The sequence below is a fragment of the Nyctereutes procyonoides genome, unplaced genomic scaffold (assembly GCF_905146905.1).
Source record: "Nyctereutes procyonoides isolate TBG_1078 unplaced genomic scaffold, NYPRO_anot_genome, whole genome shotgun sequence".
In the NCBI taxonomy this organism is placed as follows: Eukaryota; Metazoa; Chordata; class Mammalia; order Carnivora; family Canidae; genus Nyctereutes; species Nyctereutes procyonoides.
Window position 1 is genome coordinate 28,522,397 of NW_026575046.1, and position 23,460 is coordinate 28,545,856.

Below are 23,460 nucleotides of genomic sequence, written 5' to 3' on the forward strand. Positions count from 1 at the left end.
GGGAGCTGGCGCTGCCGGGCTCGCACCGACGCCGTCCCAGCTCCGGCTCTCCGCCTCCCCCTTCCACCTCCCCCGCCCTGGTCCTGATGCTGAGCACCCGGAGCGCGGGCACCTGCGCGGGGGCAGGACGAGCCAGCCAATGGGGGGCCCGCATCCGGGAGGCGGGCCGGGGAAGCGGCGCCCGGCGGAGCCTGCCCGGGACGGATGCAGCCAATGAGGGCGCGGAGCTGCAGAGGGACGGCGGCTCGACCAATGAGAGGCGGCGGGCGGCGGGCCGGGGGCGGGGCAGCGCGAGGGGCTGGGGGCGGGGCGCGGCGGGGCGCGGCGCGGCGGGGCGGGGCGGGGCGGGGCGGGGCGGCGAGCCCTGCGCGGCCCGCGGGAGCGAGCGCCCCGGCGTGCCTCGGATCGCCGCCCGCCATGGCCCGCGCTGCCCGGCTCCTCGCCGCGCTGGCCGCGCTCCTGGCCGCCGCCGCCACAGGCGGGGACGCCCGGCCCAGCAAAATCGGTGCGGGAAGGACCGGGAGGGGAGCGGACCGGGAGGGGAGCGGCGCGGGGGAGGGCTGCGGGGAGAAGGGCGCGCCGCCGCGAGCAGCCGGGGGGGGGGCAGGGGAGGCCCGCCGGGCGAGGCCGGGGTCCGCGGGCGAGCAGCCGCTGCAGAGGAGGCGAGGGACTGGGCCTGGCCGCGGAAGGCGCCGGCCGCAGGCGGGGTGCTGACCCCGGGGGGCATGGGCATGTGGCGAGGCCGCCGGGGCGGAAAAGAGGCGTGGGGCTGGCCCGGCCGCGTCGCACCAGAAGGTCCGGGGGCCCTGGGCGCCTGCGGTGCACCTGGCCCTTCGCCAGCTGCCCCGACGGACCACGGCGGGCACCGGGTCCGGGTGATGTGGTCCCTCGAGGTCTGTTGAGGGCCGTCCGCGCGGCAGGCCCGGTGCTCCGTGGCTCCTGTCTGGAGGAGAGCCTGCACAATACCGGGCAGTCGGTGGTAAGGCCGCGGAGGTGGCCCATCTTCCAGGCCCTGGGAGGGCCCTGGGCTCCCTAGAAGTGACATCTGAGCCCAGACGTCAGGGGGAATAGGACACGGAACCCATGGTAGTAGGTCTGCTGCAGACCGATTTGCTGGATGACAGTGGAGAACTTTTAACAGCGGTCCTCTTGGGCTCGATGACGATATTTTTATTTCGAAGATTTTTCAAACGCACAGCAGAGTTGAAGGAACCGGATACACAGTGACCAGTCGTGTTCTCAACACCGAGGTTCTGCTTCTGCCCTTAGCAGACTCCCCCTATACTTGGCGTTATTATGTAACTATCACCCCGCCCCGTTAATTCATCTTGCATCTTAGTGCATTTTAAAATAAATTGCAGACATTAGGGCACTTGACTAAAGACTTCATCATGCCTGTCATTGACTAGAGTTCCACATTTGTTTGCAGTTTATTTCTCTTCACGATTGTCATTTTTAACTCTACAAGACTCCTCAAGATTTTCCAGTCCCTCAATATATAAAATTGCCACGGGCAGAGATGCTAGGCATCTAGCATCTAGTCCCCACTACTCCAAGCTGCCCTCTCTGCACCCTTGTTGGCAGGGAAGCGTATCCCATGGAGCACCACAGACTTACTAGGCTGCTAGTACAATGCTAAGGCTTCTTTACATTGGCAAACCACAGCTCAGACCATAAAGGGCTAAAACGTGGGAAATCAGTTTGGGACTGAGGGTTTAGGGTTTTTGGGGGGAGAGGGAATCCTGAGAGCTAGAGTGGTCACAGAAGGCCTCAGGGAAAATGTGGATTTTCAGCCAGACTCTGAAGGATGGGGAAGTAAGGCAGTGTCTGCGGGGCACTCCCTTCATCTCTCAGAAACCGGCAACCAAGCAAGGCACTTCAAGCTGGTCCCTGGAGAAGGGGCCTCCCCCAGTATTCCTGTCTCCAGCAGTGCAGAGCTTTCTGCCTGCTTCATTCCCAGCTGGCCCTGCCCACCTGGCCCTGGGGGTCACCCAGGGCAGGACACCTGGCAATGCCAAGATGCTCTGTAGCTTTTTTGATTGTCCTCAGCTGTTTGACAGAAGCCTCTGTTCGCTCCTGGTGGTTTGAACTCTACACAGGAGAGTGAGGAGCTTCCTTTGAGGATGGCTTCACTCCCAGACTGCTGCAGGGTCAAATCTGAGTACCTCTGTGTGATGCTGGACCCCTTCATGCCCGCCCGCCCCCAGCCACCACTGTTCCACACACCACACCCTGTTCGCTAGGGAGAATGTCTCTTTGCTGCCTGGCAAAGCCGAGTGTCCTGCAGGGTCCAGCTCAGACTTACTTCCCCTGTGAAGCCTGTGTCCACATCCTTAGGCAGAATTGGCTGCTTCCTCCTCAGGATTCCCTGGAACCCTGTTGGACTTGGTCACACGTTATTGCAGGTCATTGTGCAGGAGTCTGCCCATGCCTTGCATGAGCTCCAGAGGACAAAAGTCCTGCTTGATTGTCTTGTGCCTGAGCACGTCTTATCATGGATCAGAGAGTGGGTGTCAGTCTGTGGGTGTTGAATGAGCTGCTCCTCAATGAGGTGAGCTCTTCCGCTTCCCAGTGGGCAGCCTCCAGGCCTCGTGATACTAGTTCCTCTGAAAAATGGGTAATCTGGGGCTCTGTCGCAAGCAAATGGGAAGGTCGTAAAAGGTTAAGGGCACTCTTGGACATGGCTTTGTAAACACTGAAAAGGAGGAAGTGGTTTGCTTTTTTCAAGATGCAACAAATACTTAGCTTTACCACCTGCCAGGATCTGGGGGCGTAGCGAGCTGCTCTTGGTCCTTAAACGGACCAGTGGAAGATAGTGTGCCAAGCACAAGGCCCCAGGGGAGGAGCGTGTGCTGTAGGAATATGTGGGAGTAATACCTGACCTGTCGTAAGTGAGCCAAGCCAGCCAAGCTATAATTCCACTTGAGGGCCACAGAAGCAGTAAGGCAAAAGGCGACAGCATTCCCGACAAAGGGAGCGATGTAGGCAAAGGCACAAGTGTGAGAGAGCAGTCCTGGGTTCCATGGCCAAAGAAGTCAAGGTGGACAAGAAGGTGGAGCACTGGGGGTTGGGGCAGGGAATACATAAGTAAATGGAGGCCAGATCATAAGGAACCTAGTATTTTTTGCCTTCTTGACAGTAGCTAGTTGTCCGTCATGGGTCCAGTATGGGTCTAGTAAGGATTTACTAGATTTCTCTCCTTTTCTCTTTGAACAGACTGCCGGATGAGAAGGCCGTGTCTCCAATTGTGGGAGGTGCAGCTTTCCGGTTCAGTAGCTTCATAGCTGTCTTGCTGTCTTTGCACAGTGCCATTGAGCATTAGTAACTACATTAGGATCTGTCTGGACAATGGTGCCTAGTAACCCCTCAGCCCACATTGCCAGTGCAACAGTTTTATCTCTGGCTTGGATGACAACACTCATGGCATATGAACCAAGTTTGCAAATAGCAGGAAGGCAGGAGGCATAGTAAAGACAGTGGATGATAAGATTCCAAAAGACCTCAAAGCTGAAACTGGAACAAGAGTCCAAACCGGTATAGAGGGCCCTGCGTGGTAGTGAGCGACCCATCATGGGGTGCATTCCAGTCATGGTAAACACGGATGTAGAAGTGATTTAAGTGTCAGGTGGTAGATTGCACTAGAACAAGGGTTGGCTGACTTCTTCAGGAAAGGGCAAGGGATTAAATACTTGAGGCTTTGCAGGCCATACAGTCTCTGTGGCAACCACTCACCTCTGTCGCCCTGGCATGAAAGCAGCCATAAACAAGCTGCAGAAAGAGGCTGCCTGTATTCCAGTAGAACTCTGTTTGCTGAAACAGTCGTGGGCCTAGATTTGGCCTGTAGGCGGTAGTTCGCCAACCCCCAGGTTCAGGAGTGGTTTCCAAATACTGATCTAACCTAACAGTATCTGCCAGTGACCAGGTTTCCACCAGTTTGTAGTGAAATAATCGGGGCAATGTAAGGAGTTCATATAAAACCAAAGGTATTCTCTTTAAATGACCATCCAGAATTTTAAGATTCTTTCTGGCTAATGTGTCTTTTTCAATATAAAATGAGGGTCACGGTAGGTGACAATTTTCAGATTGTTCTTTGCTCTTTGTTTACTAAGAACTAGCCTTCAGATTTCATTTTTGAGATGTGATAAGCCTATGAAATGCAAGGGCCTGGGAACCACCTCCCAGGGCGCTGGGAGGGTGGGACCTGCAGCCTCACGCCTGTGCCCTGTCTCTCCCCACTCCGTGCCCTGTCTCTCCCCCCTCCGTGCCCTGTCTCTCCCCCCTCCGTGCCCTATCTCACCCCCTCTGTGCCTGGTCTCTCCCCTCCATGCCCTGTCTCTCACCTTGCCTGCCTCCTGGGCCTGCGGACAGCCGTGGTTGGGGCCGGAATTGGGGGCTCTGCTGTGGCCCATTTCCTCCAGCAACATTTTGGCCCCCGGGTGCAGATCGACGTGTTCGAGAAGGGGACCGTGGGCGGCCGCCTGGCCACCATCTCAGTCAACAAGCAGCACTATGAGAGCGGGGCCGCCTCCTTCCACTCCCTGAGCCTGCACATGCAGGACTTCGTCAAGCAGCTGGGTGAGTGCACTGTCCTGGGCTCCAGTGTGTTGCACCCAGGGCTGGCAGCAGCCACTGGGCTCTTCCCAGATGGCGCCGAAGGTCAAGGCCAGAAGGTCATGTGGCCCAATCTCCTCGTTTTACAGATGGAGCAGCTGAGACCAGAGAGGGGAAGGAACTTGCCTGAGGTTACACAGTGAGTTAGTTGCAGAGCCGGGATTAGAACCCAGGTTTGACCCCCAAGCCAGTCTCTTTCCCTTTCCATTTGCTTCCCCTCCGTAGCCATGATCATAATGGCTTCCACATGCTATGTGCTTGCCAGGTACCTGACATCCTTCTAGGCGGTATGTAGGCATCGCCTCACCCCCAATCCTCCCTACCAGTCCACCCTCCTACAAGGCAGGTGTTGTATCTCCTGAGGAGAGGAAGGCTCGGAGGATGTCTGCACCTCCACTAATGAGTCAGAGCTAATTCAACGCCAGCAGCATCTAGCAAAACCACAAATACGTATACCATGTGACACACAAACTCTACCCCTCAGAAGTGACCCTGCAGGTGTACTTGCAGATGTGCTAAGTGGTATACAAACAAAGCCATTCATTACAGCATTGTTTGTAGTACCAAAAGGTTGAAAATATCCCACCTGCCCACCCACCTGGATCTGAGAGTGAATGTTATTTAGGTAAACAGCAGACTGTTCAGCAGCCAGATTGGGGAAGTCCTTCTTGTCCAAGTATAGAACAATCTCTGAGACACAGTATGTCAGTAAGGTGCAGGGTAGCATATAGTATGTGGGGGCGGAGGAGGAGTAACTCCTAGATATATATGTACTTACCAGTGGTGGCAGAAAATATCTCCAGAAGGATGCTGAAGGAATGTTTCTTCCAGGATGGGGAACCTGGTGGCTCAGGGACAGGAATCGGGGGGAAAGAAACAAGAACCCGTGACCTGGGGCAGAACCTCACTCCTCTGCTTCTACATCTTTAACTGGGGACGCTGCCACCTGTTCTACTTCTTTTCAGCTCTGGGACTGCCAGCTGTAGCCTGTGGATGGTTGCAAAGACCCAGGCCTCCTTCCAGGTGGGCCTGGTGGCCTGGGCTGCCATATGAGAACAGGCGCTGGGGCTGCCAGTCCCTGGACATTCTGGGATGACCTCTGAATTCCCCTGGCTCATGGCTGAGTTCATCCCTTTTGGAAAAAACAATGGGATGTGGTCCATTCTTTTAATGTACCTGTCTTGATGGACCAGCCAGCCCAGTGCTTCCGTTTACTGTTTTAAACAAGCAGCACAGGTGAACAGACCGTAGTGTGTTCTAGTCCCTTTCACGGAGCCAGTCCATTTGCATCCTTCAGGGGGACCTTCAGTTTCGCTCATGCACTGCTAGATCTCCTGTGTGGGGCCCTCAGAGAGGGACCTGAGGGGCTCCCTGCTGTCTCCTCAGGCCTGAGGCACCGGCGAGAGGTGGTAGGCAGGAGTGCCATCTTCAGTGGGGAGCACTTCGTCCTGGAGGAGACTGACTGGTACCTGCTGAACCTCTTCCGCCTCTGGTGGCACTACGGCATCAGCTTCCTGAGACTGCAGATGTGGGTGGAGGAGGTCATGGAGAAGTTCATGAGGTAGGGCTGGCCAGGCCGTGGGGAGGGCGCTCCAGCAGGAGCCGGGAAGAGTGATGGGGAGGGAACGAGTGGGGCTGTAAATTGTCAAGAAGGAAAAGGGGGACTTGCTGGTGGGGTGAGTACCCCACACAATACAGTCCTGGTGCCCGAGGAAGTGAGGCATGTACTGACTCGGTGTGGGGATGGGTCTCCAGTGTGGTCATTCTAGCTTTCCTTCCCTCTGCAAGACTGAGGAATGAGGGGGCTTGCAAATGCAGCCACCTACAAGGGCATACCTGGGGGTGGGGACGGTGAGTCAGTGGAAGCAGCTGGTGGAAGAGAAGGGTAGGGAGTGGGGCGCCCCGAAGAACAGGGCCCATCTGAAGGGGGCAGCTGTCACTGCTAGAGCCAGCGATGGCCAGGTGTGAATGCCGACCACATGTGCCTGGGTCTTCCAGCTTTTTAGAAGAAGCTAGAGATGCAGAGTTGTGTATGAAATCTCCTGGTTTTTCAATATATGCAACCAACTCATAAATCCAAACGAAGCATATCCGTAGGCCTCATGCAGCTTGCAGGCCATGCACCTCCAAGCCCAACTGTCCCCCAGTTTAGTTTTCTCATCTAGAACAAACTCCTTTTTTCACCACTTCCCTCCTCCTTGGGCCCCAGCCTCCTGCCCCACTCCTCCAGATAATGAGGACGAGTGGCCCCATGTCACTCTGTCCACTTCTCGCCATTCACGCACTCGCCAGCTGGTGCTCCAGGTCTCCCCTGCAGGTCCTCCCTGCTTCCTGGCCTAGGCACAGACATTCAGGATGACCCCTCAGCTTCCTTGCTGGGTCCTGGCACTTCACCACTCTCCCCATGTCACACCTCAGAGTAGTTGTCATTTAGCAGAGCCATGATGTGAAGCCAGGTCTAGTGGGGTTCCAGGGTATTTGCCCTACCCTCCATGCTGTCCCTATAGTTAGGGGCCCCCCAGAGTGGACAAACAGGCCAAATAACCAACTCCTCTCTCACCACCCCCCCACACACATGGAGAGGAGGGGCAGGGTCCTTCTGGGCCTCCTGGGTGCAGTCAGTCAGGAGTAGGGGGTCAGCCAAAAGGCCTTTCTGCACGAGAGCTCCAACTCTGTGTGTCTTCCAGGATCTATAAGTACCAGGCCCATGGTTACGCCTTCTCAGGCGTGGAGGAGCTGCTCTACTCGCTCGGGGAGTCTGCCTTTGTCAACATGACCCAGCGCTCTGTGGCCGAGTCCCTGCTCCAAGTGGGTGTCACTCAGCGCTTTATCGACGACGTGGTCTCTGCCGTCCTGCGGGCCAGCTATGGCCAGTCCGCAGCGATGCCCGCCTTTGCTGGTGAGCCTCTGGCCCTTGGCCTCCTACCCTCCCCTGGCCCATGGTGCCCAGAATGGGCTGGTCTCCCTGTAACAACCTCACGTTTACCAGGCTCAGTACAGTTGCCTACACACCTTATTGCCTCAACCCTATTTCATTCTGTCATTGGTCCTCCGGGCTGGCAGGAGATGGTGTTCACCCCGCTTCTCAGATATGGAAGCAAAGCTCAGATCTTAGGTCCAGTGTGTTTCCACCAGTCCTGATTGGGCTGGTTCCAGGACGTGCCCCACTGGGGCCAGCGGCATAGGCAAAACCTGGCAACCCCCAGCGCGAGCCAGGTCCTTCTCTTCTCCTAGCCGCCTAACACGAAGGTGCCAGTTCAGTCCTTGGCCCTCTCCTCAACTACTCACACTTCCACCCACCGACTCCCAAGCATGACCTCCAGCCCAGGCCTTCCTCCAGGCTGCAGACTCACACATCAGGTCCCACCCTTATGTCTCCACTGGGAGGCCTGGGGAGCACTCAGTGTCGCCAGACCTGAGCTCTCCTGACCTTCCCCCTCTAGTCTGCCTCTCCTAGAGTCTTCCCAGCTGGGTTGGAATAGCTCCTTTCTGTTGCTCTAGGCCAAACCTGGCCTCGTGCTTTCTCTCATACCCATCACATGGTAGGTCAAGAAATCTCATCTGCAAAAAAAAGAAAGGAAAGACAGACAGACAGGAAGAAATCTCATCTACTTTGCCTTCCACATATATCCAGAATCTGACTGCTTCCCACCACCATGTCCTCCCTGGTCTAACCTATCAGCATCCCTCACCCCATTACTGCAAGTCTGCTGCCAGGCCCCCCTTCCCCCAGCTGGCTATTCTCAATGTATCAGCTGGATGATACTTTTAAGAAACCCGCGTCAGGTCAAGCCTGCATGTAAAACTCCATGAGGGTTCCCACCTGCCTCCAAGTAAAAGCCAGAGTCCTCTTAATGGCCTACAAGGCCCTCTGTGGTCTAGGCCCCACCACCTCCCTGCTCACTCACCCCAGTCCAGCCACTCCAGCCTCCTTTGCATGTCTCTAGGGTTCCAGCTGCCCTCGAACCTTGGGGATTTTGGCTGGCCATCCATCCACCTGGAACATTCTTCCCTAAGACAGTCATAGTAAACTCTTGCTCCCTACCATGTCTCTGTGCAGATGTTCCTTTTCATTGAAGGTACCCCACCACCCAGTTTTCAGTTACATGGATGCCTCCTCCTGCCCCCAGCAGTGCCAGTCTCCCTACCCAGCAGTGCCATCAGCTTCTAGCCACCTATTTCATTTACTCCTTTCCTCTCTTCCCACTAGAATGAAGGCTCCCCAAGGGCAGGAAGCTCTGTCTCCTTTGTTTACTGATGTATCCCAAACCCTTAGAACAGGGCCTGGACTATTGGAAGCATGGGCATGGGCATGGGCAGCCCAATTATGTTGAATAAATGGATGGAAAAGTTTGTATTTAACAAGCATCTCCCTCGTGCCCAGGATGCTATCCCTCTGGCTGTGGGCATGGCTGCCTCCTTCCCTGCCTTCAAGTCCCACCAGGTGTCCCCTCAGCGAGGCTCTCGTGCTCAGTCTTCCAATATTTTGTGTGTATCCTTTGAGATATAATTCATATACAATTCACCCATTAATTTTTTAAAAGATTTTATTTTTAAGTAATCTCTACACCCAACAAGGGGCTCCAACTCACAACCCTGAGATCAAAATTCAGGTGAGCCAGCCAGGTGCCCCCAATTCACCGATTTAAAGTGAACAACTCAATGGTTTTGAGTTGTGCACCCATTATTACAATCAAATTTAGAATATTCTCATTGCCTCCAGAATACCCTAACCTATAGCCATCACCTCCCCAACAAGCCCTCGTCCCCGCCTTCTAGCCCTGGGTAACCATAAATCCACTCTGTGTTTCTATGGATTTGTCCCTTCTGGACATCCTGTATAAATAGAATCTTACCATCCATGATCTTTTACAGATGGCTCTTGCACGGAGCTTATTTTCACATAGCATTGTGAATTTTGTTGTATTTGTGTTATCTCTCTGTGCCCGTGTTGGGGAGTCTTGGCCTGAGACAGAGGCTCAGCATGTAGGATGGGGCTGGACTCTCCAGCCGTACAGCCCAGTGATACTGAGAACCCACTGGCCACTCTCCCCCTTTGCCCAGGAGCCATGTCATTAGCCGGGGCCCAGGGCAGCCTGTGGTCTGTTGAGGGAGGCAACAAGCTGGTTTGTTCCGGTCTGCTGAAGCTCACCAAGGCCAACGTGATCCATGCCACAGTGACCTCTGTGACCCTGCAAAATACAGGTGAGTGAGCGGAGCAGGGCGCATGGCCACTCCCATTTCCTAGACCAGGAACACTTCCACCAGTCTATCCCTAAACCCTGGTCTGTGAAAGGCTGCAGAGTGGTTCCAAAAAAGCCATTGAGAAGCCCCAGCACTGCCGAGTGACACCAGAGGGCACTGTCATCCTGATTCAAATGTCAGAGCCAGAAAGCTGAGCCTTGCTTTCAGCCAGCCCCAGTTCATTTGACCACTGAGGACTTTGAGACTCAGCCTTGCCCAAGTCCCTCCATCTAGTCAGCTGCAGAACTAGAGCAAAAACTCAGGGCTCCTGACTCCCAGTCCAGTGCTCCCCCTGCAGCCACACCAGCATGGAAAGCCCAGGACCCACCATGCCGACAGCCCAGCTGCACTCAGAGCCCCGCACCTTCTGCGTTGGGCCCCAGGTGGAGATCAGTAGTATTTCTTGTGGACAAGAAATAAATGGACTTTTGTGCTCTATTCTGTCTCTTTCTAGAAGGGAAACCCTTATACTATGTAGAGTATGAGAACGAGGTGGGCAATGGCTCTGACTTCTATGACATCGTGGTCATTGCCACCCCCCTGCACCTGGACAACGGCAGCAGTGGCATCACCTTTGAAGGCTTTGACCCACCCATCGATGCTGCCCAGGGCTCTTTCCAGCCCACCGTGGTCTCCTTGGTCCATGGCTACCTCAACTCTTCCTACTTCCGTTTCCCCGACCCTAAGCTTTTCCCCTTTGCCAGCATCCTCACCACAGATTTTCCAAACTTCTTCTGCTCTCTGGACAACATCTGTCCTGTCAACATCTCAGCCAACTTCCGGCGGAAGCAGCCTCAGGAGGCCGCTGTTTGGCGAGTCCAGTCCCCCAAGCCACTCCTGCGGTCCCAGCTGAAGACCCTCTTCCGTTCCTATTACTCCGTGCAGACAGCTGAGTGGCGGGCCCACCCCGTGTACGGCCCCCACAGCACCCTCCCGCGCTTCGCCCTCCATGACCAGCTCTTCCACCTCAATGCCCTGGAGTGGGCGGCCAGCTCTGTGGAAGTGATGGCTGTGGCTGCCAAGAACGTGGCCCTGCTGGCCTACAACCGCTGGTACCAGGACCTAGACAAGATTGACCAAAAGGATTTGATGCACAAAGTGAAGACCGAGTTGTGAGGGTTTCACAGTGAACCTGGGCCATCCATCCCCTGCTGAAGATGGATCCCACCCCCTCCTCCCCTACCTCCTGACCCCCACAGCGGCCTCAGTTGTCCAGGCTGTGCTCCCCCGCCAAGCCTTTCCAGCCCCTCATACATCAAGCTGCTTCTCTTTCCAGTGTGGGTCCAGATGGCCCACTCTCTGCCTCTCTATCTTAAGGACTTTCACAGTGTTTGCTTCATTTTAAGGAGGACAATAAGAGAAGGGAAGGAAATTCAAGCCTAGGTATTCATTTTATTTATTTTTTTTAAGAAGAAATAAAAATTCATCCTCTCCAGCTTCTTCTGACTTGGTTTTCTAACTAGAAGACAGGGATAACTGGGAGGAAATAAGGGGCAGAGAATGTGGAGTCATATTTCTTGATTGCTTTTCATTCCCTCTCCCAAAATGTACGTGAGGCAGCACCCACAATGAAACACATGTACCAGGGGCGCCTGGGTGGCTCCATCAGTTAAGCATCGGTCTCTTGATTTCAGCATAAATCAAGATCTCAGGGTCCTGGGATCCAGCCCCATGCCGGGCTCTGCATTCAGCAAGGAGTCAGCTTGAGATTCTCTGCTGCCCCTCCCCTTGCTAGTTTCTCTCTCTCTCTCTCAAATAAATTTAAAAAAATATAGACCTATACCAGATGGTTATAAATAAAGGGGAGATCAGAAAACATAAGACATGATAATAGCTCCTATTTATTGGGCACTTGCTAGATATGTCTTAACTTGTTAAGCTATTACCACCCAAACCTCTCAATGACACTGCATAATGGGAGATGACTATAGTAGGACCCACAGAAGAGATGGTTACCTCAGTGAAGCTGTTAGTATAGCTCTGAGCTTCCTGGCAACCAGTGGAAAAAGGGAAATACACCCCACCTTAGGAAGAGGAAAGCTTTTCCGTGGCACCTGGGACAGTTGACCATGCTGTCCATTATGCAAGGGTTGAAGAGTAATACAGTGGATCTTTCTTCCAAGAATACAAGTTCCCCGGGGGGCACCTGGGTGGCTTAGTGGTTGAGTGTCTGCCTTTAGCTCACTGGGTCCTGGGATCAAGTCCTGCATCGGGCTCCCCACAGGGAGCCTGCTTCTCCCTCTGCCTGTGTCTCTGCCTCTCTCTGTGTCTCTGATAAATAAATAAATAAAATCCTTTAAAAAAAATACAAGTTCTCAGATGGTGGAGGGGGGTGCTACCTCACCCGCAGCTATATACACTCCAGCAGAAGAAAGGAAGAAAAGGTGTTGGGATGGAGTTCTGAGATTAACCTGAGGCTGATGCCCAACTCTCACCCAGACCTGCTATATCTGGCCCTGAGGGAGGGCCCAGAGGCCACAAGGACACAGCACTGCCAAACACCACTGATACTGTGGCTTTCCTAACAGGAATGGCTCCTGAAGTCATCCAGTGAACTTCCTTCTTTCTGTGGAGATGACCACAACAGCCCAGCATGAGGAAATAACTTGCCCAAGGTCTCTTGGTGAGTTCAGAGAGCTTAAATCTGGAGCTTCTCCCTAAAAATAACTGAATTCAGGAGTGCCGGGGTGGCTCACTCAGTTAAGCATCTGACTCTTGGTTTCAGCCCAGGTCATGCTCTCAGGATCCTGGAATTGAACCCCAGGTCGGGCTCTGTGCTCAGGGCAGTCTGCTTGAGATTCTTTCCTCTTCCCTCTCTTCTCATCTACCCCTCCCCTTGCTCATTTTGGCACACCCTCTATCTCTCTCTCTAAAATAAATAAAATCTTTAAAAAAAAAATGAATTCATCATGGGGCAAAATACTCTGCAACTAGGTAGAGGCCCAAATTGGCCTCGAAATTGTTTTTGCTGTGCTGAGGTGATAGTGGTGGCGGTGAAGAAGATGGTGCTTTAAGAGCGTGTACTTGTCAGTTATTATAGCAATTATGAAATTGGCACACCACTAAGAACGTTTTTGGCTGAAGTAGTAGAAAACCAACCTTGAACTGGCCTAAGCAATAAAAAGGTTTTATTGGTTATGAGAATCCAGGCACAAAGCAGGCATCAGCCCGTGCAGTGCCAGAGCCACTTCTCTCTGGGTCAAGGAGGGCTGCCAACAGGGCCCAGGGGGAGAGGCCTCTCCCTACTGTGAACCAAAGCCGACTCTGGGCCAGTTCGGCCCGGCTGAACCAATTCACTGTGACCCAGCAAATACCACGCGTGCTGATTGGCTTATGACTCGGCTGCCAGATCAATCATCAGGACACAGGGGATGAAATGAATCTGATTGGCTTAGAACAGTCAAGTCCCTCCCCTGGAGCGGAGGTGGTCTCCTCCAAAGTACAAATTTGGGAAAGGGGAAGGGGTGTGAGAGAGCAGTGCAATGTCAACCACGCACAGGATGGGACAGTGCCCTGGCCTCCTTCTCAAGGCCAGTGGAATCAGTATGTAGTGACATCCTTTCATGGTCTATGTTTGAAATGAAGATGTGCATTTGATGATCACTGGTACTGGGCCAGGGGGCCAAGGCCAATTTCAGACTTGTCCCTGGTAACCATCCCTCCCTTGCATCCCTAAGGCTGTGTGCACAGAAGAGGCAAACCAGGACAGTTACACCTGACCCCCAGTCCTTGGCTGGGGCTTTGGCTCCATGCCCTAGCTACAGTGGAGCTGGCTCATTTTTCAGAAACTGCCTTTATCTGGGTAGACAGGTCTGAACAGCTCAGAACCAAAGCAGGCCAAAATGCCCACACTTCCTGCTGCCCCGCTTCCCCAAGCCTAAACCTGGGAGCTAGATTTCACCACCTCTAAGCCAGAGATTCCTGAAGATAGCAGAAGGGAGTATGGGGACCATCGTGGCCCCAAGGCCCAGCCTAGCCTTTTCAGACCAGGACAGAAGGCCCCAAGGGCCCACAGCCCTCTGGGAGAGGAGAGGGCATTGGTAGAGACTTAGCTCCCAAATCTGCCAAACTAAGAAGGGAGTCCACACTCATACACAATAGGTGGACATTTAAAACTCTTCGCAGGGACTCCACCCCTAGAGCAGATGATCTAGACAAAACCTCAACACTTGGAGGAAGGGGAAGTTGTGGAGGGTAGAGCTGGGGATGATTAAGGAATGGCAGGGGCAAGAGGAGTGCCTTGCTCCAGATCCACCTTTGAAGGAGCTACAGAAGGAGCTGGGGCAGATCTTGGGCTCCCCCTAGAGGCCGCCATGCACGCGTGCATGCGTGCAAGCGTGCATTCATTCACCAAATGCTACATCCTATTTCGCACTGGACACCGTGCTAGGTGCTGAAGATGCCGCGCTGAAGGAGGCAGATAAGGCCCCTGTTCTCGTGGAATGGGGGGTTCTCACCAGGCAATGCAAAACATGAAACACACCTAGACTCAAACCAAAGGCGGTTCCTGGGCACGGGGTAGACCCAGTGCTCTCCTTGGACTACCAAAGGTCCTGAGCTTCCTGCTGCTGCACTTATTTTTTTTTTAAGATTTCATTTATTTATTCATGACAGATACAGAGAGAGAGAGAGAGAGGCAGAGACACAAGCAGAGGGAGAAGCAGGCTCCCTGCAGGGACCCTGACGCAGGACTCGATCCCAGGACCCCGGGATCACAACCTGAGCCACCCAGGTGCCCTCTGCTGCTGCCTTTAAACCAAGGGACTGGGAAGGACCAGCTGCCAGCCCAGGCTCATGAGTCCACATTCCTAAGCTACAGAATGGTAACACTGGAAAAGACCCCAAAGATCCTAAATCCCATCTGCTCGTTTCACAGATGAGGATATCAAAGCCCAGGAAGTGGAAACAGCAACCAACATCCATATAAAACTAACTGGCATTTATTGAGTATCTCTGTGCGGCTGATGCTCTGGTAGGAATAGGACAGCCTGTCCTACCCAGATGAGGAGTTTCCCCACCCAACCCCTATGCCTCAGGGAACCCAAGGTCTCCCAAGACCAGAGCAACCCTCCAGCAGCTCAGTTCTTCTCATGTCCTCACCCCACAACAAGGCCTTGGAGGCTCTGGGTCCCTCGTGCGCCACTGAGGTCCTAAGACTTGGAGAGCAGGCTGTGGGGGCCTCGGAAATAAACAACTCCAGGGAGGTGGAACGGCTGCTGAAGGCATCAGGTTGGGCTGGCACATGGAATCTATTTTCCATGTGTCTGGAACCAGGCCAAAGCTTCCTGGGGTAATTTTAACCAGTATCCACTCTAGAACAATACCAAAAAAGGTAAGTTGCTTACCGACCCAGACAGGCGCATACCTAATCATTGCCCTTTCATGAATTAGACTCTTAAAACATTCAGAGCTAAAGCTGAAGGTAGAGTAGCCAAGCAAAGTATCCCCGTATTGGCGGTTGGCCCTCTTTATTGAAATGAACTCTGAAGTGCCAGCTATTCTTACCCTCAGAAAAGAGCCTCAGCCCCTCAGCTGTCTTGGGGCAGGGAAGGTATTTTTAGACCCTAGAACAGCTGATTTAGGACTAGCTGCAGGGGCTAGGAGGTCAGGGGGAGGATTGAGTTGCAAGGAGCTAACGGGGGGAACAGGGAGTTATCTGGGGGCAGGAACGAGCCGGGGCTTTAGGACAAGTCAATTCACACTGCCTTTTTGATCAAAGTGTCTTGATATAAACCAGTGGTTCTCAGCAGAGGGTTGATGGAGGGAGGGAGGGGATGGGCTAGAAGGAAGATGGGTATTGTTATGATGAGCCCTGGGTGTGATGAATCACTAAATTCTACTCCTGAAACTAATATTGCACTATATGTTAATTAACTAGAATTTAAATAAAAAACAAAAGCAAAAATAAAGCCAGTCGCTCTCCAAGTGTGGCCCCTAGATAAGCCACATCAGTATCACCTGGGAACCACTACATTAGAAATGCCAAGTTTCTAGGGCATCTGGGTGGCTCAGTTGGTTAAGCATCTGCCTTTGGCTCAGGTTATGATCTTGGGATCCTGGGATCAAGCCCAGAGTCAGGCTCCCTGTTCAGTGAGGAGTCTGCTTCTCTCTCTCCCTCCGCCCCTCCTGCCCACTTGTGCTCTCTCATGCGCACCTTCTCTCTCTCAAATAAATAAGTAAAATCTTTTTTAAAAGAAAAGGAAAGAAAAGCCAAGTGTCAGCTCCCACCTAAATTAGAACCACTGCATGCAGGGCCCAGCAATCTGTGTTTTAATGAGCCCTCCCCGTGATTCTAGTGCTTGCTAAAGTTTGAGATATCAGCGAACCGTCTAGCCAGATCCCCTGGTACATAGGCTGGAAGAATCTACACTGGTGCTTCTCAACTCTTGAGTGTTGGTTCAAAGCAAGGGATCTCAGCCCAGAAAAATGCATACCCACATGAAATTTTCAGCGGCTGGCTGGCCCAGGCTAAAAACCCCCACTCTTTGACAACCCAGAGGCTCTTCTCTGGATCTAAGGCGGCTGGCTGACCTGCAGAGAATCTCGGAGCTGAAAGAGACCTTGCAGGCCACTTACTCCAACCAGCTCCACAGTATCCATAGAGCCTCAGCACTACTGGGCCGTCCCAGAGACGAGGAGCTTACCGCTTCCTAAGACTTGTCTGCAATTGTCCTTGACTTATTTGGGGAGAGTTAGTGCTTGCTCACTCCTATATACGTCTATATCAACCAAGCTCCAATAACTTGGTTGAAACAGGCTTATACACCCAAATTAAAGGAAGGATGTGACTGCCCTACATGGCAGAAATGAAAGCGGGATTTTTAAAATAACCTATCCCAGTGTTGGGAGAATTCTGAGGGATGGAATATCCTCCTTCATATTGATCTACCTCCCAAACCTCCTATCCCCATCCAGGTTCCGGCTTTGGAGCCTCAAGGAGCAAACCCAAGGTCTTGCTCAACAAAAGACACGTTTACTTTTCACTTTTCATCGGCCTTGCTTGGCGTGGGAGTGTAAGGAGGGTGGTCTCTGGCCACCCACAGGCTCGGGGTTCAGAAGATGCAGGTGCAGCCCACCGCGATGGTCTCCATGACGGCGCGCTGGCGGCAGGGCCCGGTGCGCGGTGGCAGCGGGCACAGGCGGCGGCGCACGGGCACCTGGCTGAACACGGGCACGCTCACCATGCTGCGGTCCTCCTGCATGGTGAAGGGGTTCACGCAGCCCAGACACAGGCACCGCGCCTCTGGCAGGTCCGCAGGGACGCGACTCGGGTCGTGGTTGATGCTGCAGGGAGGCAGGAGAGAACACTGAGTGGCAGGTGGCCATCGCGACAGGGCAAATCGGTGCCCATGCCCGTCCCAGGACTAGATTGCCCTGTGGGGTCGCAATGAGCCTAGGGCCTTCTCTGCTCCCCGGCCACGCGCTTCTATTCTTGGGGAATGTCCTCCACGGGGAAATGATATATGAGCACATTGAGCCTCCTCCTCCCCAGAAGCGGAGTCAGGAGGCCTGGGTTCTACTCTGACTGCGGTTCTCTTCATTCAAGACACACTTTTCACCACCCACCGCAGGAGTGAATCTGTCCTAGACATTAGGTGTTCGCTGAGGGACAACACAGACAGGTTCCCTCCTCGAGCCGAGAGCATAGGGACCTGCTTTGTGACCTCGCCTTCCTCATGCCTCAGCTTTCTCATCTGCTAAGGTGGGGGTTGGCGGGGAGAGCTTCACTGAGGACCTGTAGCATCCGCATCACCCAGGGGCTTGGTAGAAATGCAGAATTATCCCTACCCCAGACCTCCTGAATCCAAAACTGCATTTTTAAAAGATGCCCCGCCCCCCAAATCAAGGGCACAGAAAGTTTGGAAGCCCAATTTTGCGGGATCTTTACAGACCCTTCCAATTGCCACACTCCAGATATGGTAGCCACTAGCCACATGTGGCTATTAACTGTAAGTCAATCAAAATTAGTCAGCTATGCTTCAATTAAAATAAATAAATGTAAAATAAATGAAATAGGGGGCCTGGGTGGCTCAGTCAGTTAAGCATCTGCCTTCAGCTCAAGTCATGGTGCTGGAGTCCTGTATACCCTGCTCAGTGGGGAGTGTGCTTCTCCTTCTCTCTCTGCCTGCCGCTCCCCCTGCTTGTGTCCTCTCTCTCTGCTCTCTCTCAAATAAATAAATAAAATTTTAATTAATAAATAAATAAAATAATCAAAATGAGTTCCTCAGTTGCATGACTGCATGTCAAGTGCTCAATAGCCACATCAAGCTAATGCCTACCATGTTAGAATTGACATCATCACAGAAGGTTCTATTGAACATGCTCTTCTAGAGTCTCAGGACCTAAGTTGTCCAGGGAAAAATATTTGGCCAGGGAGTGCCTGGGTGGCTCAGGTGGTTAAGCATCTGATTCTTGGTTTCAGGTCAGGTCATGAAATCAGGGTCATGAGACTAGGCCCATTTTGGGCTCCACACTCAGGGAGGAGTCTGCTTGAGATTCTCTCTCTCTCTCTCTCTCCCTCTCTCTCTCTCTCTCTCTCTCGTAAATCTTTAAACAAAAATCTTTGGCCTGATTAGTGAGTGAGGACCCTTCCAGTTAGTCTACTTCTTCATTATTCATTCAACACATATACATTTGGCCTCCTCTGCGGGTTCTCTGCTTAGAAGGTTCTCTGCTTAGAAGTAGAGAACTCTCTGCTAGAGTCTCAGGACCTAAGTTGTCCAGGGAAAAATATTTGGCCAGGGCAGCCAGGGTGGCTCAGGGGTTTAGCGCCACCTTCAGCCCAGGGTGTGATCCTGAAGACCTGGGATCGAGTCCCACATCAGGCTCCCTGCATGGAGCCTGCTTCTCCCTCTGCCTGTGTCTCTGCCTCTCTTTCTGTGTCTCTCATGAATGAGTAAATAATAAAATAAGATCTTAAAAAAAAAAAAAGAAAGAAAGAAGTAGAGCTACAGCCAAGGTGAGACACCGACCATATCATCTAGAGATGGCAGGTCTTGACTCGCAAACCTGGCTGTGAACCCTAATCATGTGGAGATGTATAAAATATCATTTTCTGGGCCTCTTCCTGGAGACTGTGATTGAGTGGGGCACGAGAATTCTTACATGACTCTGATGCAGGCCCTGGGAATGTGCCAGTCATTCAAAAGTGAGATGGATGTGGACACAGCAACTCACTGCCACCTGTGCGTACTGTAACTAGGAGGTGTGTACAAGGCACGCCAAAGCAGAGGAAGTGAAAGCCTTGCAGGTGCTTCAGTGGGGACATGAACCATAATGCCCAGGCTCTGCCTCGACAGCTCATTTAATAACAAGCCTATAAAACCTATGAAGTGAGACTCTTAACTCTGGGAAAGAAACTGAGGGTTGCTGGAGTGGGTGGTGGGGGGATGGCTACCTGGGTGACAGGCATCAAGGAGGGCACACGATGTGACGAGCACTGGGTGTTACATGAAACTGATGAATCACTGACCTCTACCTCTGAAACTAATGACGTACTATATGTTGGCTAATTGTATTTAAATTAAAAAACAAAACCCAAAAAAAACCTACAAAGTTTTAACCAGTATCACCTCTACTTACACTGAGGAATCTGAGGCTCAGAGAAGCTAAGCTTGCCCTAAGCCACACAGCTGGTAAGAAGCAGAACCAGGAATCAAACCAGGCACCCAGATCTCTGAATCCCAGGTCTATGACCGTGATGGCAACAGTGAGCACAGTGTCCCCCTCGCCGCCACCAGGCAGCTTGCCCACGGCTGCCCAGCCCGGCCTACCTGTAGCCCCAGGGTGACAGGCTCCTCTTGTTGGACAGCCACAGCTGCAGGTTGACCTCACACTTCCTCCTGGCCGGCTCAGAGCTGTTCCTGAGCTGGGCCACCATCTCGCTGAGGTTCCTCTCGTATTCCTCCATGCGGGCGTATGGCTTCGCCTGGGACACCAGGTCCAGCGGCACCTGGTGGGGCCCTGGAGCCAGGGTGCCAGGCCGCCCTGGCCCCTTCCTCTTGCCTTTGGGGTTCCTGGGCTGGCCCAGCCCCAGGAAGATGGAGATGGTGAGAAGGAACAGCTGGGGAAGAAGGCCACACGTCAAAGGTAGGAGAGCCGGGTCTCCCTCTGGGCCAAGACTGGAGGCCCAGGGAGAAGAGAGGGAAGAGAGCCTCTGCCGGGGACCACCCTCGCTGGCCATGCCTGGCCTGGTCCCGCCCGGCTGCCACATGTGTACCACACGTGTGTGTATGTACCATAGTCATCGCTAAGTCCTACATTGGCACCTCTTAAACATCTCCCCACCCTTCCATTTCTCTATCCGAGCAACCATCCTCACTTCCCTCAAAAGCCTCCTACCTGGTCTCCCCAAATCCTCCCTGGCTCCTTCTATTGGTTCTCCAGATTGTGGACCAGCACAGCTGTTTGAAATGCAAATCTGATAATGTCACCCTCCAGCTAACAGTTCCCCCTGGAGGTAACAACACCCCGACTCCGCCACACAGTCTGACCTCTGCCTCCTCAGATCACCCCTGGCTTCCTCTCACTCCTGTGCTCTGGTCTCTGGCCTGCTCTCAAGCCCTTCTTCCCACCATGCTCCTTCCTGCCACAGGGCCTTTGCACAGGCTGCCATCTGCAGAGTCCTGCCTCCCCTCCCCTTCTAAATGCCACTTACCCCTCATGTCTCAGCCCAGTGTCACACCCTCAGGGATGCCTTAGGGGACTTTCTTGGGCTCTCAATACCACACGCCCTCGTTGCTTGACTACAGACTTAGTTTGTGTGTGTGGCTCTTTTATACATACCCTCCGCCACTAAGCACAGACTCCATGTGGACAGCCATTGCCATGGTTTCCACATACTGTCTCATCCCCTGTGCCTGGGTCCCTAAACGGCTGTCACTATGCCTGCCCTCTTGTAGCTCACGGTCCGGGAGAAGGGGGACACAGGGTAGGCAAGGAACAAGCCCCTAAATATCTTGGGGCTTGTTGCTGAGGAAGAGGTGGCTGCATGTGGCTAGAGATCAGGGCCACCCGCTCAGTCTGGTGGCAGTGGAGCGGCCCGGCAAGGCCTTTCTGGGGACCTTTCTGGGGACCGGGCAAGGTGAGGTGAAGGGTAAGAGGGAGGGGAGGTGGGGGAGGGGGCGGGGGGAGTCTAAATACCTCACAGTGGGGTGGGGTCAATGTGAGAGGAGGTTTGAGTTGGTGAAGAGCTTTGCTAGGGAAACCACAAGCCTGAACTAGAGCGAGCAGGGGAGGGAGCGTGAGATGAAGGTGGGGAGAGGGGCATCAAGGCTGAGGATCCCTGTTGGATGTCGTGACCCCTGTGCTCCCCTCCTCCGCACCCACCCCATCCACGCCTTACACACCCGAATCCAACCTCACCAACCATCCTCCCCCTCTCCCCCCACTGAACCGAGAGTGTCAGGCAAGTCTCTGGCCTGCTCAGGAGAAGCCCCAGGGAGCTGGCAGGAGTGCCCAGGCTCTGAGGACCCAGGCTCCTCAGCAAGCAGGGGAGACAAGGGCCAGAACGTGGGTGGGGCCCAGGACTCTCCAGAAGGCAGGACTCTTCAGGGGGGTTTCAGCCGGTCCCTGAGTCTAACCAGGGGCCCACCTGCCCTGAGTCACTCCCCTCACCACCTGCACAGCCCACGCTTGAACTCTCCAGGCTATCCAGCAAGTCCTGCCCCCTGGAAGCAAGTTTCAGCAAAGCCCCTCCTGGCAGCGCAAAATCCACCAAGTCGCTCAATTCTTCCTTTCCGGTCCTGGATCCCGGTGCAGAAAAATGCCTCCTTAACAATTGGCTCTCTCCTCTGCGCTTCTCACATGGACTCGGGGAAGCCCAGAACAGAACCAAAGTCGCCCCTCCCTGGGGATCAGAAACAGAAGGACTTGCCCAAGGTCACACAGCCTGGATCCCAGGCCCCGGGGACTCTCTGGACCCCCCCCCCCATAACGGGGTTTGCCAGGATCTCCCCCGATGGCTTCGGCCTGGAGGGGCCTCGCTGCGAGGCCGAGCCCGAGCGGGTGCAGGGGCCTGAGCCGGCGGCCAGGGCTGCGGCTCTGAGACCGTCTCTGTTTCTGTCTCGCCCTGGGGGAGACGGCGGAGGGAGAGCTCGGCCTCTGCAGAGTCCAAGGCAAACAGAGGCGGCCATTAATCAATAGGAAGGAAGGAACGAGACGCTGCGGCCCTAAAATGGGGTGGGGGTGGGGCGGGTGGGGAAGCGCCACGTACCAGGTTGTGCGGCCAGTCCATCCCGGGCGGGCGGTTGGCCTGCAGCTGCCGCCCGCCTGGAAGCCCAGATGCCTCCGCCAAGAGAATGGCAGCAACAGGATGGAGCGAAGCAATTATAGCTCGTCAGGGGGCTGCTGGGGGGTGGCTGGGGGGGCTCGTCATCAGCTGGGAGCCTCGGCCCCGGCTGGCTGGGCCTGGCGCAGCGGCAGGCGGCGAGGGGCGTGGGGCAGGCCAGGAGCCGGGCCGAGGTGCCCGGGGGCTGTTGACTGAGGGACAATGCCCTGTGTGTCTGGCGGGGCTCTGGCGGGTGGCACCTCCGTCTGTGGCCTGCGGCTAGCCACCCGGCCAGCACCCACAGGGCCGGCTGAGACAATCAGCTTCGTTTGCTTTGGGGACGGCGAGGGGGTGAGGGTGGAGGAGGGACGGGCTGTCCGTTGGTCAGGAGAGCAAATGTTCTCGGCTGTGCTGGCCAGGAGCGGGACTCAGGCCCCATCTCCCAGGGAAACAGCCCGGGCCCTCCGGCCTCAGCCAGCCTCAGGTGAGTTCAATGGCCCTGGGTGATCGGCGTCCCACCCACTTAGTTCACAGGCGGGGAAACTGAGGCCAGAGCCGGGAAGGGGGCTCGTCTAGGATTCCACAGCGGGTTCGAGGTGACAGAGCTGGGATTCAGACCTGGTCCCCGTGCAGGGCTCTCTCCCCCACCCCGTGCTGTTTGTCTTGGGATATTTTCTGCACAGTTCCGGCCTGCCGCGAACATGCTTCTGAATCTGTGCTCTCCCGCGGGCCAAGTCGCCGTTCATGAGGTCTTTGTGGCTGGTTGTTCTGGCCTTCCCGATGTAGGGCTCCCCGTCCGGGGTAGAGGGTCTTCACTCCTGTGTGGCTGTCTGTCACTTTGACTCTTTCTCAGCCTCAGTTTCCTTCTCTGTAGAATGGGAGTCATGCCCGGGAGCCAACAGTGGCCTGGCCCATTTCTTCCCGAAATCTTTCCGAGTCTCACTTCCCACCTCCCTAGAATGGGGGTAATGACAGTGGCCGCCACATGGGGCTGTTAAAAGGAGGAAAGGAAACAAGCCATGTTAAACAGCTGGCCCAGTCCCTGGCATGTAGTAAGTGCTCAATAAACACTTAGCTGTTTATGACGAAAATTATTATGATGAAATAATCACATAATTGTTATTACAAACATTAGCTATTCTAATTAGCATGAGAGCCAGCGTGGTTCTCATCGCTCAGCCAACTCTCCTTCCTTGCCCCTTGGACCCCCCGAGAGAGCTCCGGGCTTCACAGGCTCCGGCCACAATGTGGTGAGCTGGGGTGACCCCAGGGGCTACGGGTCCTGAAACCCCACGCTGAACTGGCCAGTCCCGAGGGTCCAGGTCTCTTCGCTCAAG

At 54.3% G+C, this 23,460-nt stretch overlaps 2 protein-coding genes across 4 annotated transcripts; one reads left to right on the top strand and one right to left on the bottom strand.

Annotated features, from left to right (window-relative positions):
- The first annotated feature begins 375 nt into the window (after positions 1 to 375).
- On the top strand, positions 376 to 11,290 carry PCYOX1L (prenylcysteine oxidase 1 like). 2 transcript variants are annotated; one of them, XM_055325600.1, is made up of 6 exons: positions 376 to 505; positions 4,369 to 4,575; positions 5,998 to 6,172; positions 7,299 to 7,510; positions 9,676 to 9,816; positions 10,310 to 11,290. In XM_055325600.1, the coding sequence occupies exons 1-6, from the start codon at positions 418 to 420 to the stop codon at positions 10,969 to 10,971; spliced, it is 1,485 nt and encodes a 494-aa protein (XP_055181575.1). In that variant the 5' UTR covers positions 376 to 417; the 3' UTR covers positions 10,972 to 11,290. The 2 variants fall into 2 exon arrangements, with proteins under 2 accessions (XP_055181575.1, XP_055181574.1); XM_055325599.1 differs by lacking the exon at positions 376 to 505 and having other exon boundaries at positions 625 to 4,575.
- A 5,214-nt stretch (positions 11,291 to 16,504) lies between these two features.
- On the bottom strand, positions 16,505 to 22,357 carry IL17B (interleukin 17B). 2 transcript variants are annotated; one of them, XM_055325602.1, is made up of 3 exons: positions 22,070 to 22,357; positions 19,629 to 19,918; positions 16,505 to 17,139 (listed from the first exon to the last, which is right to left on the bottom strand). In XM_055325602.1, exons 1-3 carry the CDS (start codon positions 22,088 to 22,090, stop codon positions 16,908 to 16,910), a joined length of 543 nt encoding a protein of 180 aa, XP_055181577.1. In that variant the 5' UTR covers positions 22,091 to 22,357; the 3' UTR covers positions 16,505 to 16,907. The 2 variants fall into 2 exon arrangements, with proteins under 2 accessions (XP_055181577.1, XP_055181576.1); XM_055325601.1 differs by lacking the exon at positions 22,070 to 22,357 and having other exon boundaries at positions 19,629 to 20,182.
- Positions 22,358 to 23,460: the final 1,103 nt, after the last annotated feature.